Source organism: Saccopteryx leptura, chromosome 1 (assembly GCF_036850995.1).
Source record: "Saccopteryx leptura isolate mSacLep1 chromosome 1, mSacLep1_pri_phased_curated, whole genome shotgun sequence".
NCBI classification, from domain to species: domain Eukaryota; kingdom Metazoa; phylum Chordata; class Mammalia; order Chiroptera; family Emballonuridae; genus Saccopteryx; species Saccopteryx leptura.
In genome coordinates this window covers 239,718,614-239,731,872 of record NC_089503.1, presented here as the reverse complement: position 1 = coordinate 239,731,872, position 13,259 = coordinate 239,718,614, and the positions used below count along the sequence as shown (strand labels likewise).

Sequence of the window (13,259 nt, the reverse complement as noted above, 5' to 3'; positions counted from 1 at the left end):
TGTCACACAGGGCACAGCTGAGCAAAAGTGAAAGAGCAGCCCTGTCGCTTGCCTGTTTCCTGCCCTCCCAGAGACAGGGACAACGCCCCCACTCCCGCAGTGTGTCCTGGAATGAAATATGCGCCTTCGGCACTGTTCAGGGCCAATGTCCTGGCCACATGCTGCTGCACAAGTCCTCTAGCCAGCTGATGACCCTGTAGCTGCCACTGTTGGCCGTGGTGGGCCAGGTCAGCACTGAGTTCAGATTCTGTCTAGTTCTGGCCCTGTGATTTGCTTTGTCTGTTCGCTCTTTCCCTGGGCTCTGATCGTTATGCGCTGGACCACACATACCACAATTCTGTGTCATGGTGCAGCAAAAAAACCTCTAGCAGTGAGGCTGTTAGGCTGACGCTGCCAACAAGCTTTGTGACGAGCAAGGGCTGAAACCCAGCCACCACTGATCAGGTGGAGGGTGGGAAAGCTACCCAGCACCATCTCCCACTCTGGACCTTGTGTCCCTGGCTGTGCAATGGCATGGATAGATGACAGGACCCCACCTGGGGCTGTGGATGAGAAATAGCCCGTAAAACTTGTTGTAAAACTCCCTACACCTATAAAGTGCTATTAAAGTAATGACTATAGATTATGATCCAAATTGAAGGAGGAGCATATGCCCAGTTTGGCCCTCCCAAGATCTACTCCTTGGCCCAGAGGGCCTGGGAGAACACAAGACTACCCTTGACTTGAACAAGTTACAACTGTTTCACCCTGCTTCACCACGGAAAGAAACCAGACATGGGTGACCTGCATAGGGACTGAGTAATCATCAGTTTTTTTCCAGGCACCTTTTGGCTGGCATTTTAATCCTAAACCTCACAAGATGTTACATCCTTTAATTGCTGCTCCGTGTGGCTCCCCTGCCTTCTCACAACATTCCGCCCAATTTCGAGAGCCCACACGTCTTGATATTGCCATATCATGAACGCATAGTAAAGAGGGCAACCCAGGTATTTTTCAAGACTATTTCAAAAAAGAAGAAAAACAAATATGGTAGCCTTAAGTAAGCAATTAATTGGGCAGAACTTACTTCCTATCTTGAGATAACACCTGGTTCTAGTTTACAAGTATGAAGAAATCCTGGGGAGAAAACTGTTCTGCAGGTTGGCTATAAATTAGTCTTTTCTTTCACTACTAATAATAATGCTGTTTCCAATGTGTAACATTAGCCTTTGTCTCTTCATCATAATTCAAAAATAAAATAAGCCACTCCTACAAATAAGTTTTAAAAAAAGTTGATGTGGAAAACATTTTGATCAATACTATAAGCAGCACTGAGCATGATATCTCTGTCTCACTTGAAAACATTTTCCTTTTGCACAGCTAGATTTCAAATGAAAGAATGGCCACGGTACAAAAATGTTTATTTAAATTAAATATTTTAGACAAATCAATATCTACAAACTGTTCCAAAGCATGTATAGTTCTTAGCAAAAAAAAAAAAAAAAAAAAAGGAACAGTTTAGCTTAATGTCTGTGATCATGTTTTACAAGATTATTAATACACATTCTGGACTGCACCAGTCAATCTTATTGTCCATGGTTTACTATTTATTACCAAACATTGTATACAGTAATAGCATAAAGATTAATGATATCTTATAAGTGATTTTACAAGTGAATTCCTTGGAAGGAAGAGGAAAGGATCTTTCAACAATACAAAATATAAGGTGAAAATAATAGGAGAATATACAAAACACTTACATATTTCATACAGGCAATAATATGCTGATATCAAAAGACAAACAACCGCCTTTCCACTCACTGTTAGATCTGTTCCTTCAAAGGAGGGCTGAGGGAAGGATGGAAGTGATCTGGGGCCAGGGCAGGGCTCAGAAACATTTCTCTGAATCACAGTGGGCTCCTGTTCTTGGGAAGCAAGCACAGCACAGGAGCAGCAAAGTTGTTTTGAAGTGTCCTCTGAAGATGTTACCTAAAGAACCAGTGGGCTGGGGAGGAAGATGAATTCCCATCCCAGCCATGGGAATCAAGTTTGGAATTTTTAAGTCAGGGGATCTTTAAATTAGTGGCCAATTCAGGGCTGGAGGAAGAGCTAAGAAGAGAAAAGAATTCCCAGGAAAGAGAGAGAGGGAGAGGGAGATGGAGGCAGGGAGAAGGAGGCTCCTTTTGCATCTGTAGAGGGGAAGGGTGTACTGAAATTTTGCCCAAGAAACCAACACATTCAGATCGAAGGAAATTCTTTTGGGGTCCCCTGCTCTTTGGGTCATTAGGAACAGCAAGGTGACAAAAAGTTGCCAATGTCAACAAGAGTGTGTGATTTAGGTTGCACAGGCACGCACTGTAAGGTGTGCATGAAGGTGTGTGTGTCACACACTTTACTGTATCTGTTCAGGCTGTGTATACTCTTGAAATGTGTGTAATAAAAAAAAAGAATTTATATAAAAATACACTTTAAAAATACAGCTTGAATTCGATCTCATTTTCAGTGACGCAGTCAACCCAAGTGGGTCATTTCCCAAATCAAGATAAGTGTTTTTTCTTAAATTGGAAAAGAATCCTTCTGGATGACTAAGATCATTTTGGAAGACAGTGTCAGTGCAGAAAGCCTTGTGTTCTTGGGCTGTGCACACTGAATTAGCACAGGTCACACCTTAACAAGCTCACTGAGTCAAACTTTGTTTTCCCTTTAGTTAGCCTTGAGAGGATCCTAAATTAGAAATACCCTGGAGCAGAAGGGACCTTAGATATCAAATCTGTCCCTCACTTTACAAATGGGGAGGGAAGGACAGGCCAGTCAGGGTGTTGCCAATCAAGGTATCACCAGCCCTCTGAGGATCCTGGGTCTCTGGATGCCAGCCCAGGGCTCCTCCCACCAGGAGGACCCAAAGTTCAGGACAGCTGTACCCCTGCAGCTGTGTCAGAAGCTGGACAGGTACGAACACTGCTGGGCTTTTCATACATTTGTTTCTGAGATGGGGACAGGAAGGAGAGGTCCGTGAAAGTTCTACCCAGAACCAGCATCTTTCAGCAACTCCTTTGCCTTATTCCCAGGTGTAGCCAAAGAAAACTCCTTTGAAAGAATATACTCAAAACGCAGGCTATCTGGAGGGGGGGGGGGGGGGCGAATGGGATGGAGCGGATTCTCGGATCTGCAGAGCAGATGTGCCCACCCGGGGCTGCAGCACTTGCAGTGGGTTCCCTCGGTGCCCAGAATGGAGAGTGGTGGCGTTGAGGCAGGGCTGGACAGGTGGCCTCCAGCTCTATGATACGCTGTAGCTGTTGTAATAAGTGGCCGTGGCATCAGCCAGCACGGAGATGAGGCTGGTCTCTGTGGGGCCCGTTGGTGTTGCCTGAGAACCCGGGGCATGCCCACTAAGGGCCATGGCCCCTGCTGCTGAGTCCGGGTGGCCAGGAGTGTTCAAATACTGGTCGAACTCATTACGATCCATGTCCCCCAGGAGTTCTACCTGGCTCAGCTGATCCAGCGCATCAAAGCCCGGGTGCTCCGGAGGCGGGGAGAGCTGGCCAAGGTGGGCGTGGAGGTTGGAGTGGAGAGAGTGGTAGGTGGCAGGGGAGTAATAGGCAGGAGACGGGGGACAGCCGGGGACAGCGGACATCATAGAGACGCCTGGGGACTGGCCGAGGGCCAGGGAGCCCAGGGGGTGGCGACAGTGGAGAGGGCTGGGGGCATAGTCGGGGGAGTAAGGGGGCCGGGGCAGGTGGGGGATGCGGCGGGAGTGCGCATGCTCCTCCTGGCAGGAGGAGGAGAAGAAGGTTGGCTCCGGCTCCAGCACGTCCAGGGGCGACATCTCCGGGGGTGTGGGCAGCCCGTACGGGTAAGTGTCCGTGCTGCCCGGGGCGCCGCCGCCCGCCGGCCCCTCGTGGTAGCAGCCCCGCAGGCTGGGCAGGGCGGCGCCCGGGGAGTACTCACCGCCGTCCTCTTTGTCCCCCAGCGCCCCCCGGCCGCCGCCCCGCTTCTCGGGCAGGGCGTTCTGGTCCCGGGAAAGGGAGCTCAGGAGGAAGCCGGGGTCCACACGCTTGCAGAGGCGTTTGGCCTGCTTCTTCCTTCGCGGGCGGTACTTGTAGTTGGGGTAGTCCTGCATGTGCTGCAGGCGCAGCCGCTCCGCCTCATCCACGTAGGGCCTCTTCTGGGACAGCGTCAGCGCCTTCCACGACTTCCCTGCTCACACAAATCGGAGAAGGCCACGTTCAGCATCTGCGCGGCTTGGGGCGGCCGGTGCACCTGTCTCAGACTCGTGCCTCCAAGCATCAGACAGGCGCACACTCCGGCCCCCTCAGTCTCTCATCCCATCCGCTGTCCCCCACCCTCCACAAAGGACACAGAGGCACTCCTCGAACTCTCTCCCTGCGCCACAGTGAGGCCAAACCAACTTCACCCGCCTACTTCGGGCAAAACCACTTCATGCCTACGAGACACACATCCACATCTCCTCTCATATAAAAGCCATCAGTTAACACAAACATGGAAACAATGTGGGACTCACAGCAAAAGGCCAGTGTCAGAAAATATAATATGTAAATACTACAATTTGGGCTCTTTCAAGCGTTGGAGAGTCAATTCCAATTATTTGTGTGTTTTAATGAAAATTCTCTACCTTCGTTGATTATTGCTGTTTCTGAGAAAGTGATACTGTAATATTTACTTCTGCCATAAACCTCATAGGCCTTCCCACGAGGGAACCTAGGTAGAGCCAATAGTTTCACAGTTGTAATTAAATTCTAGGATCTCACTTAGGGTAACACAATTATCCCTCACATCTGAAGGTCAAGTAGGACTCTGCTGTATGTATGTAAGCACTACTGTGGCAGAATGCTTAGCATCTGACTGCAGCATGCACACACAGACAGGCACACATGTACACACACACACAGCGTCCAGTCATCTACCTAAGACCCTTTGACCATGGCAGGGGGCACCTGCACAGCCACTGACTCCATACAGAAGCAAGCCCCTTCACTTCCCTGGGTCTCTATTTTCCTCGTTAGAAAATGTCCTGTGATACTAACCAACTCAAAAGTCTCTCTTTAAAAAGCATCGCACACATAGAGCTCACTAGTACTAAAATGCTCGTTTCACTTGTATTTCCTATTCATCCTCACTCATTAGTGTATTGTTTTATAAATAAATTGCTTTAGTCTTTCAAAGTGCACTCACTGCACATCCCTCCAGCTGCAGGTGAACTCAGATTCTACAACTTGGATAAGTTGCCCTATGACTCTAATATGTGCTGAAGTTTCAGAGTCACTGGTCTAGAGGACAGGCCCAATAAGGAAAAAAAGTACATCTCCCACTTAGAGCCCTCTGCACAGGGCAGAGTAGAACTGCGTGTATATGGCCACCCTACCTCGGGGCCTGTGCCTGCGCTGGCTGGCTCTGCATGCCAGGCCTCTTAGGGGGCTGGAGGAGGATGATTCTAAAAGGCGTTTTACCACTGCGACGAAAGTTTATAACTATTCTAACAGTCATCAATTAATATACCGCTCACAAAAATTAGGGGATTATTCAAAATGAATATCAGCAATAAAAAACAGCATTTGATTTTTTTTATTAAACAAGAACATCAGAAAAGCAAATGACAAGTCAAAGAAAGTTGATTATGCAAATGAGATGCGAACCAACTTTTATTTCATTGGTGAAAATGCACTATACAAAAGGCTAAAAGTACTGGAGTATCTGCACGTTCCTTGTTTCCTTCATTTTTGTGAGCAGTGTATAATTAGCTGTCACTTAAAAGTGCGACTTGAAAAGTGTTAGGAACTCCGGATTTGGAGCTGGTCCACAGTTCCTAGCCCAGGGCTGAGGCCAAGTTGTTGCAAGATGATTCAGATACCCACTCCTCTCATCTGTGGACTGAATACATAAAATGGGACTCTAGTTACTAGGTGTACCTGGATGTTGCAGTATTAATAAAATATAGGTTAATTTTCAATGCCACTAAATGTGCAACTGCCTTTATGCACTTTCTCATTCATAATATTCTAAAAATACTAGTACCACTGGGTAGAGTTTTTAATGTTAAAGATCAGAAAGCTTAGAGTAAAAGAAGTTGGGACTCACATCCAATCCTTTCCTTTCCTAGGTCAGAAAGGAAAGGGCTGGGCAAGATCATGGGGGTGGAAATAAATCATCCTATGAACAGATTAGAAAGGTCACATTTGAAAAAGCAATGCCAGGTTGGTTTCCCTCACCCAGTGCCAAAGGCTATGTGGTTAAGGGGGGGACATTTGTCACCAGCTGCCTTTGCCTGTCCTCTCCCTGGAGCCAACAGCCTCCATCCTATGAGGCTCCCCAAACCAATTTCTCTCCTATCTCGGGGGCCCAGGGTCTGCAACAGAAACCCTGCTCTATCCTGGTCACAGGAGCACCTCGGAACCGCATCTAAGGCCTACCAAAATGTCTTTGATCTCACCCACCCCCACACAATGTTTTCATTTCTTTAACAATTTGAGGGAAAATATAAACTTTCAGGTTGACAAAAGATGTTTTACTGTTGTATATACAGTAATACACTTGCCTATATGCCAGTAGTGTAAAATAAAATACTAAGTATTGTTTATGGAGGAAAGGGCTCACTAAGACACGGCTTCCTATTGAATCCTGGACGGGGTTAACCGGGAGGCTGGGCGGCAGAAGACTGAAACCAGCACTCCACCAGCTGCTTTGAAAGGGCGTCTAGTGGCAGGAGGGACCGTCTCTGCGGGCCTGTGGCTTTAACCAGCAGAAAGGTGGGCGTCATCCTCAGTCCACGGTTCCGACCCGGAAGGAGCCCAAAGCTCCAACGGAAAAAGGAAACCAGCTCCTTTGGTTCTAAGTCCGGTGGAGTTGGGAGGGCCGGGCCAGCCTCCGGTGACCACACACAGGGCCGGGCATGCCCACTGCGCCGACCAAGTGCTCTGAAAGGTTTCTACAGGTTAAAATGGATAAAAACCGCGTTGAAGGGGTTAAGAAGACAGGCGTGGGGCAGAGTTCAGGAGTGCCCAGCTCCAGACAGGGGGAGACACGAAGCCCCCGGGACAGGAACTCCGGTTTCTCGGTTGTGCCCTAACATCCTCCCTGGCCTCTGGTCTGGCTCGTCCCTGTCCTCAGGCCCGTCACCCCTGCTGCCAATGCACAGCATCACTTGGGAAGCAACCGGGCCAGGCTCCAGAACAGACAGACAGACAGACCCCTCACTGGCCGCCCTAAGAATCCGTGTCAAATGAACTGCTGCGATTGAGAAATAGTCTTGAATAGAGGCGGTTTGCATACTCCTTTTTTGCTATTGCTTTAACAATAAAGCAAGGATGCGTCCCCGCAATGTCTTTCTTCACAGATATTGGTTAATAATAGTCACCACCCCCCTCTGTGCTTGTGCCTGTGAAGTTCAGGGGACAGTGGGTTTCCACTCCGATATTCCTCGAAAAGGCCGGTTCCACCCGCCTCGGCGTTCCTGTCCTGCCTCTCCGCGCGCGCGGGGCTCCGTAAACCCGCGACCCGCGCCTGGACGCGCGGTCCGTCCCCGCCTGTACCTCGGGGCCCCCAATTCCGCTCCTGTTCTCACGAGCAGACCTCACGGGACACCCCAGGGCGACGCGGCTTCACTTTAGGCCTTGCCAGGGGGTCCCTACTCTGAATCCCGGCCACGGCGCACGACTCGCGCTCGCACAGATGTCCAGCCTCGCAGGCGCCGCGCAGCCCGCGCTCCCCGCGCGTGCCGCCCCGCCAGGTCCTGCTGCGCTCCGCGTGCGGGCCCCGGGCCGCCTCCGCCCGCACCCCGGCCGCGACCTCGGGGCGCGCCCGCCCGCCCGCCGGCTCACTCACCCAGCATCTTGCTGAGCTCGGCGTTGTGCAGGTCCGGGTTCTGCACCGCCAGGCGTTTCCTCTCGTCCTTGGCCCACACCATGAAGGCGTTCATGGGCCGCCGGATGCGGCTCTCAGCGCCCTTGTCCCCTGGCGGGCGGGGGGCGGCCGGCGGCGACAGCCCGTCCGACAGCTCGGCTTCCAGGGTCGGGCACTCGAGGCCTTCGGACCACGGGTAGGTCCCCAGCAGTGAGGCCATGGCCGCACGGGGGTCGCCTCGCTTCGCCTTGCGGGGCCGGCGCTGACCTGGACCTCGCACGGGTCTGGGCGTCCAGCTTGGCCCGCAGCCGCGACCCGGCCCCTTATTTATCAGCTTCGGGCGCTCGCGTCCTCCAATGGCTCTCGAAGGCGGCGCGGCCCCTCCTCCCGTCCCGGCGCGGCCCCCTCCCTGCGTCCCCGGCCGCCGCGTCCCCGCTCCGACCTGCCCGGAGCAGGCGAGGGAGGGCAGGCCGCGCCCCCACGCCCGCCCCCGGCCCGCCCCTCCGCCGCCCGCGCCCCGCCGCCCGGGGCCGCCTCCCGTCCCGCCCGCTCCGCGCAGGTGCCGCCGCGCTGGAAGGTGCGGAGAGCAGGGGTCGGACTCCAGCCCTCCGGTCGCGGGCTCCTCGGGCCAGAACTCCAGCTCCTCCCGGGAGTGGGACCTACGGAGAGGCCACGCCGAACAGGTCTCACGGGGAACGACCGGGCGCGAGAAGCACTGACAGTGAACCCTCAGAGCAGCTCGAGAACCGTTCTTAAGAGAACACACCCACCGCTTTTCTCAAATGGCCCGGCCCCTCGGCCAACCTCGGTGGCCACCAAAGTCTGACAGGGGCTGGGGCTGGATCCCGTTCTACTCGGTGCCACCTCGGGGTCCCCGACGTCCCTGCAGCTCCCGCCTCTGCGGAGCGCATGGCTGCTTCTCAGTTCTCACTCTGACGTCTGAGTTCTCTCTTCTCACACCTCTCTCTCCACTCGACTCTAGTCTCCGCTGTCAGGGTCTCCAACTCCTTGGCCTCTAACTCTTCTCTTGAAGAATTCCTTTCTGGTGTTTTCTGTTTCCTCCTTCCACCCGCTCCCATAGCCCGAGTGGAGTCTCTCTGGCCGTCCCGCGCCGCCTTCCTCACGGCTGTGGTAGGACTCGGGAGCTCGCGAGTTCCCCGCATCCTGACACCCCCAGGGGGGCGGGGGGCTGCAGGTTCTGGGCCTACGCTCCACTCGGAGGGCTGCGGGCTGGGAGCGCACCACGTCCTTTAGGGACGAGAACCCCTTACCTCCCATGACAGCTCCGTGTCATCCTGCTTCGTGTGAGTAGGGCTGGTGCCCTGGCTCTTCAGCGCTGACACACAGTAGGAGCTCAGACACTGCTAGATAAGTGAACGAATAAATGCGTGAATATGGCTTAGTTTAGACACACCCTGCTGTATAAAAACAGCGATCATAAGGCTTGACTAGATCCTGGGAAATCCACAAATATTTGCTGAGCGCTACCCCTGGGCAGTGCTCCGCAGAAGTGACCCTGAAAGGAGAGAGTACGGTCTTGGGAGGACTGTGGGGCCTGGAGCCAAGACCTGTCTTCACGTTTGGGTACTTAATGCGTGACTGTGGGCAGGTCGGTATCTCTCTAGGCCTCCTTTCCAAATCCTAAAAGGAGGACGATGATAAGACTGATCTCACATGGGGAGGGGCACAAAGAAAACTAGATAGAGGGTGACGGAGGACAATCTGACTTTGGGTGATGGGTATGCAGCATAATTGAATGACAAGGTAACCTGGACATGTTTTCTTTGAATATTATGTACCCTGATTTATTGATATCACCCCATTAACATTAATAAAAAATTATTGATTAAAAAAAACTGATCTCACAGGGTTGTTGGGAAGATTCGATGAGATAATATATCTGGAGTTCAAACTCTATAACTGATGGTAGATTTTAATATAACTCTAGACATAGAGGTGGCAAGTTCTAAGTTCTGATTTCAATGTTCCGGCGCGCAGTGATTTACTGCACAAGCGCCTTGCGCGCAATATGCTTTCCTGAACACGCCCCACAGCTAAAAGCCCACAAATGGATGGAGACATACAACTTCTTGGTTTTTATGTCCCAATTTTAATCTGTAAAGTTCTGGATAATTTTCATCCGAGAACAGACTTTTTGCATAAAAGAAAGCTTAGTTTTCCTTTTCCTTCCAGCCAGGTTCCAGTAGCCCATACGCTCCACCCGCTGCTCTGTTGGCCCGGGGCTGACCAAGGAAGGGCGCCGCGCGCAGCGCAGCGCGGGCTGGAAAGTGGGTGCCCTGCAGCCAGAGAACCTCCTGGAATCCGAGGTGGAGCGGTGGGACTGGCTGGCGCCGAGGGCGTGCAGGGAGGGGTTGGGAGGTTTGCGGAGAGAATGTGTCCGCAGTCTAGGCGGGCTTCCCTACCCCGGGAAGCCTAGGCCATTTCCCGTGTTGGACCCCTTTGCCAGAAATTCCTTTAGAAAAATCCCAGGCCAGAATGCTCTGGGAGCCGCGGGGAGCTAGGGCCGCGCCCGTCCGGGGGAGGGCAACTCGTTCGGGGGTGGATGAGCAGGAGTGGGGGGTGGAATGGGGATACCAGCAGGGCACTTGGGCTACAGCCGAGGACTCTTGGAAGCTTTTGGCTTCAACTCTTTTTAACCCCACCGCCCTCCAGGGCGGAGACGGTACTGCGCAGGGTCAGAGGCCTCTAGGTGACAGCGCCCCCTTGCCGGGCGCTGGCGTCCCCACTCCCGCGTCCAGCGCGGTTTCCGAGCAGAACGCGCAAGCAGTGGGGCCGCGCCCAGGCACCAGGTTAGGAAGATACGCGGGCCTGGGGCAGTGCAGAGAATTCAAATTGGATTCCACAGACTGATGGCAAAAATGGACAAAACAGCTGGGGCGGGGACAGAGAGAATATGTATCGTGGTTGTTGTTTACAATCGTTTAATTTCTTGCATTTCGTACGGAGAGAGCGCTCGAGCTAGGGTTTTCCAGGACCCGGGGGTTAAGCCACAGTGTTAGCACCGGCGCGGCCCCGATAGTGTGAGCGGTCTGCATGAGGGAACCCGGGCTCTTTCGCTCGTTCCATGCATTCATTTCTTTAGTAATTTGCACGCACGCACTGATTCACTTGGGCAACTTTTTGCAAGTGTGCCCCCGTGCTGGCGGCGCTAAGGGCTGCAGAATCAAATGTGACTTTGACGCCGCCTCTCTGGTTACAGCAACCTTCAATCCTCCGGAGCTCTGCATCCCCAAAGCCCGGGGCTCTGAGAGCTGAGCGAGAGGGCCAGGGCTGGCGACCTCCAAAGCATCCCTAACGCCTGCTCCGACCAGCGCTGGGCCCAGGACCGCGGCCAGTTCGTTGTTGTTCCAGAGGCTTATCGGTTGTGGCTCGGCACGGTAAATTCGCCAAGCTACCAAACCAAGAAGGGTAGAGATGTAGGGGCTGCGGTGCCGGGTCCTGCGGAGGCTTGGACCAGCGGCGGATGGGATGGGAGTTCCTGCAGACAAGGGAGAGCAGAGTCGGAGCGATGGGTCCGTGTGTGACGACTCGGGACCATAGTGGACACCGCGCGTGAACCATGCAAGGGACGTGTCCCACACAGACCTGAACCTTACCCTTCCGGTGGGGATTGCGTAAACTGCACTCTCTGCTCCTCTTAAGTGGCTTTTTCTTTCTTGCTTTCTTTACTTTTTATTTTTCCTTTTCTTCTTCCTCGCTTCCCTTCTCCCTTTCCCTCTCTTCTCATCCCCTTGGGTCCCCTCTTTCCTCCCTTTTCTCTTCCTCCTCCCTTTCCATCTCTCTCCCATTCCTCCCATCATTCCTTTGACTCTGTAGTTCCCTGAACATTGGTTTCCAGGAACAGCGGACTTGAAGTCAGAAACCCCGAGTGCAAGTTGCACTTGCCTGATCTCAGCCTCTTTCTTCACCTGTGAATGGGGATAATATAGGATTACTGATGTATTTGTGAAAGCACCTTGTATGTTTAAAGAACTGTGAACTGTTATGAAATGGATGAAAATTTAAATAAAATTGACAGGGTCAGGCCTCTAAAACTCCAGAAGCTTTTCCTTGTTCTATTCCAAACCGAAGGATTTCTGTGACTCTAGGGCACCAGAGCTCTGGGCCAGAAAAGTTCGGTGTTGCTACAGTGGGCTGGCGGAGCCACAGCGCATGACCGTCATCTTTGCAGTGGTTTTGCACATGTGTTTTGTGGTGCTTTTTGTCCCTCACAGAAGGCTGGAGGTGGGAGTTATCACCACCATCTTCTTTGCTCACGCTAACTTACTTGTACTTTATTGACAGACTTTGCAAAGGTCATTCTCTGGCTCATCGAAGCCTCTACTCTACACAGCCCTGTGCAAAGCAGGCAGCCCAAGTTTTAGTGTTAAGCTGTTTCCCAGTGAGGCAGGTGAAGCTCAGTGTGCAAGTGGCAATGCAGAAACCTGACTGTCTCTACCCCTCATGCCTTTGCTTCTGGGTTTCAGGGCTGCCCTGGGCTCAGTTTCCACCCCGACCCTCACCAGAGCCCCAGACCAGATAGCAGGGCTCCTGGCAAGCTGCTGGGTGCCTTCTCCAGTCCCACCTCTCCAAGTTCCATTGGACCTTTCCTCATCCAAAGGTCATTTAAATAAATTCAAGGTAATGTGGAAAACAAATGGGTAAATCCTGCTGGCTACAGGTCAGGGCATGCTGGAGGCCCAGACCTCCCAGCCACACCAGCCCCTCCCTCACAGCTGGTCCAGCCACCAGAAGCCCTGACTTCCCTCCGAGAAGCTGTGCTCAGTGTTCCACTCTTTTAACCCACAAAAATCTCTTCATAGTCATTTAGGAGAAATTCATCAAGTTCCTTAATTTGGAATAATTTTGTAGGAGGGATTCAACCCCAGAGCACAGATTCAAGATGTAACTGTGGGCTTAGCTGTGCGGACTGGAAGCAGGCAGGACACAAGGACACCTGGACAAAGTTTCACAGCATCTTTGGTTTAACAGCTTTTCTGTAGGAGACTAGGGGAAAAGGAATAGGATTTTCAGATGATAGTGCTCCTGAATGTGGGGCGTGTAGACCCCTTGACACCATCCAAACCCTTTTGTCAGAGGGATTTAATAGTACCAAAACATTAGGGTATGGGAACCCAAATTTTCTTGGGGTCTCCCAGATCAGGTGTCCTTGTTCCTACAGAATCTCTTTTCTATCCATGCTCGCTTGTCTGTGATTAATCCCGTCTCCTAATGAATGCTGGAAAGAACCTAGACTTGGAGCCAGAAGACATGAGTCCAGTCCCATCTGCGGCAAATGCCCTTGCACATTTGAGCAGGTCGCCTGCCCAGTGCACAGGGTGGATAGCTCTGTGGGCTCAGGAGATGAAGGCTTGCCTGTGTGTGCGTTCTCACAGCGGCACTGAGATATGCTAGTGCTCACA

The 13,259-nt window shown here is 52.4% G+C and overlaps 1 protein-coding gene across 1 annotated transcript; it reads right to left on the bottom strand.

The window, feature by feature from the left end:
- Nucleotides 1-1,391: 1,391 nt before the first annotated feature.
- On the bottom strand, nucleotides 1,392-8,261 carry SOX7 (SRY-box transcription factor 7). The gene is made up of 2 exons (XM_066388108.1): nucleotides 7,819-8,261; nucleotides 1,392-4,176 (listed from the first exon to the last, which is right to left on the bottom strand). The coding sequence occupies exons 1-2, from the start codon at nucleotides 8,054-8,056 to the stop codon at nucleotides 3,257-3,259; spliced, it is 1,158 nt and encodes a 385-aa protein (XP_066244205.1). The 5' UTR covers nucleotides 8,057-8,261; the 3' UTR covers nucleotides 1,392-3,256.
- Between the last annotated feature and the right edge of the window lie 4,998 nt (nucleotides 8,262-13,259).

Coding starts and splice junctions, on each gene's coding strand:
- SOX7 (XM_066388108.1), bottom strand. CDS start 8,056: ATGGCCTCACTGCTGGGGACCTACCCGTGGTCCGAAGGCCTCGAGTGC. Junction 4,177..7,818: donor CGAGCTCAGCAAGATGCTGG/GTGAGTGAGCCG, acceptor TTGTGTGAGCAG/GGAAGTCGTGGAAGGCGCTG.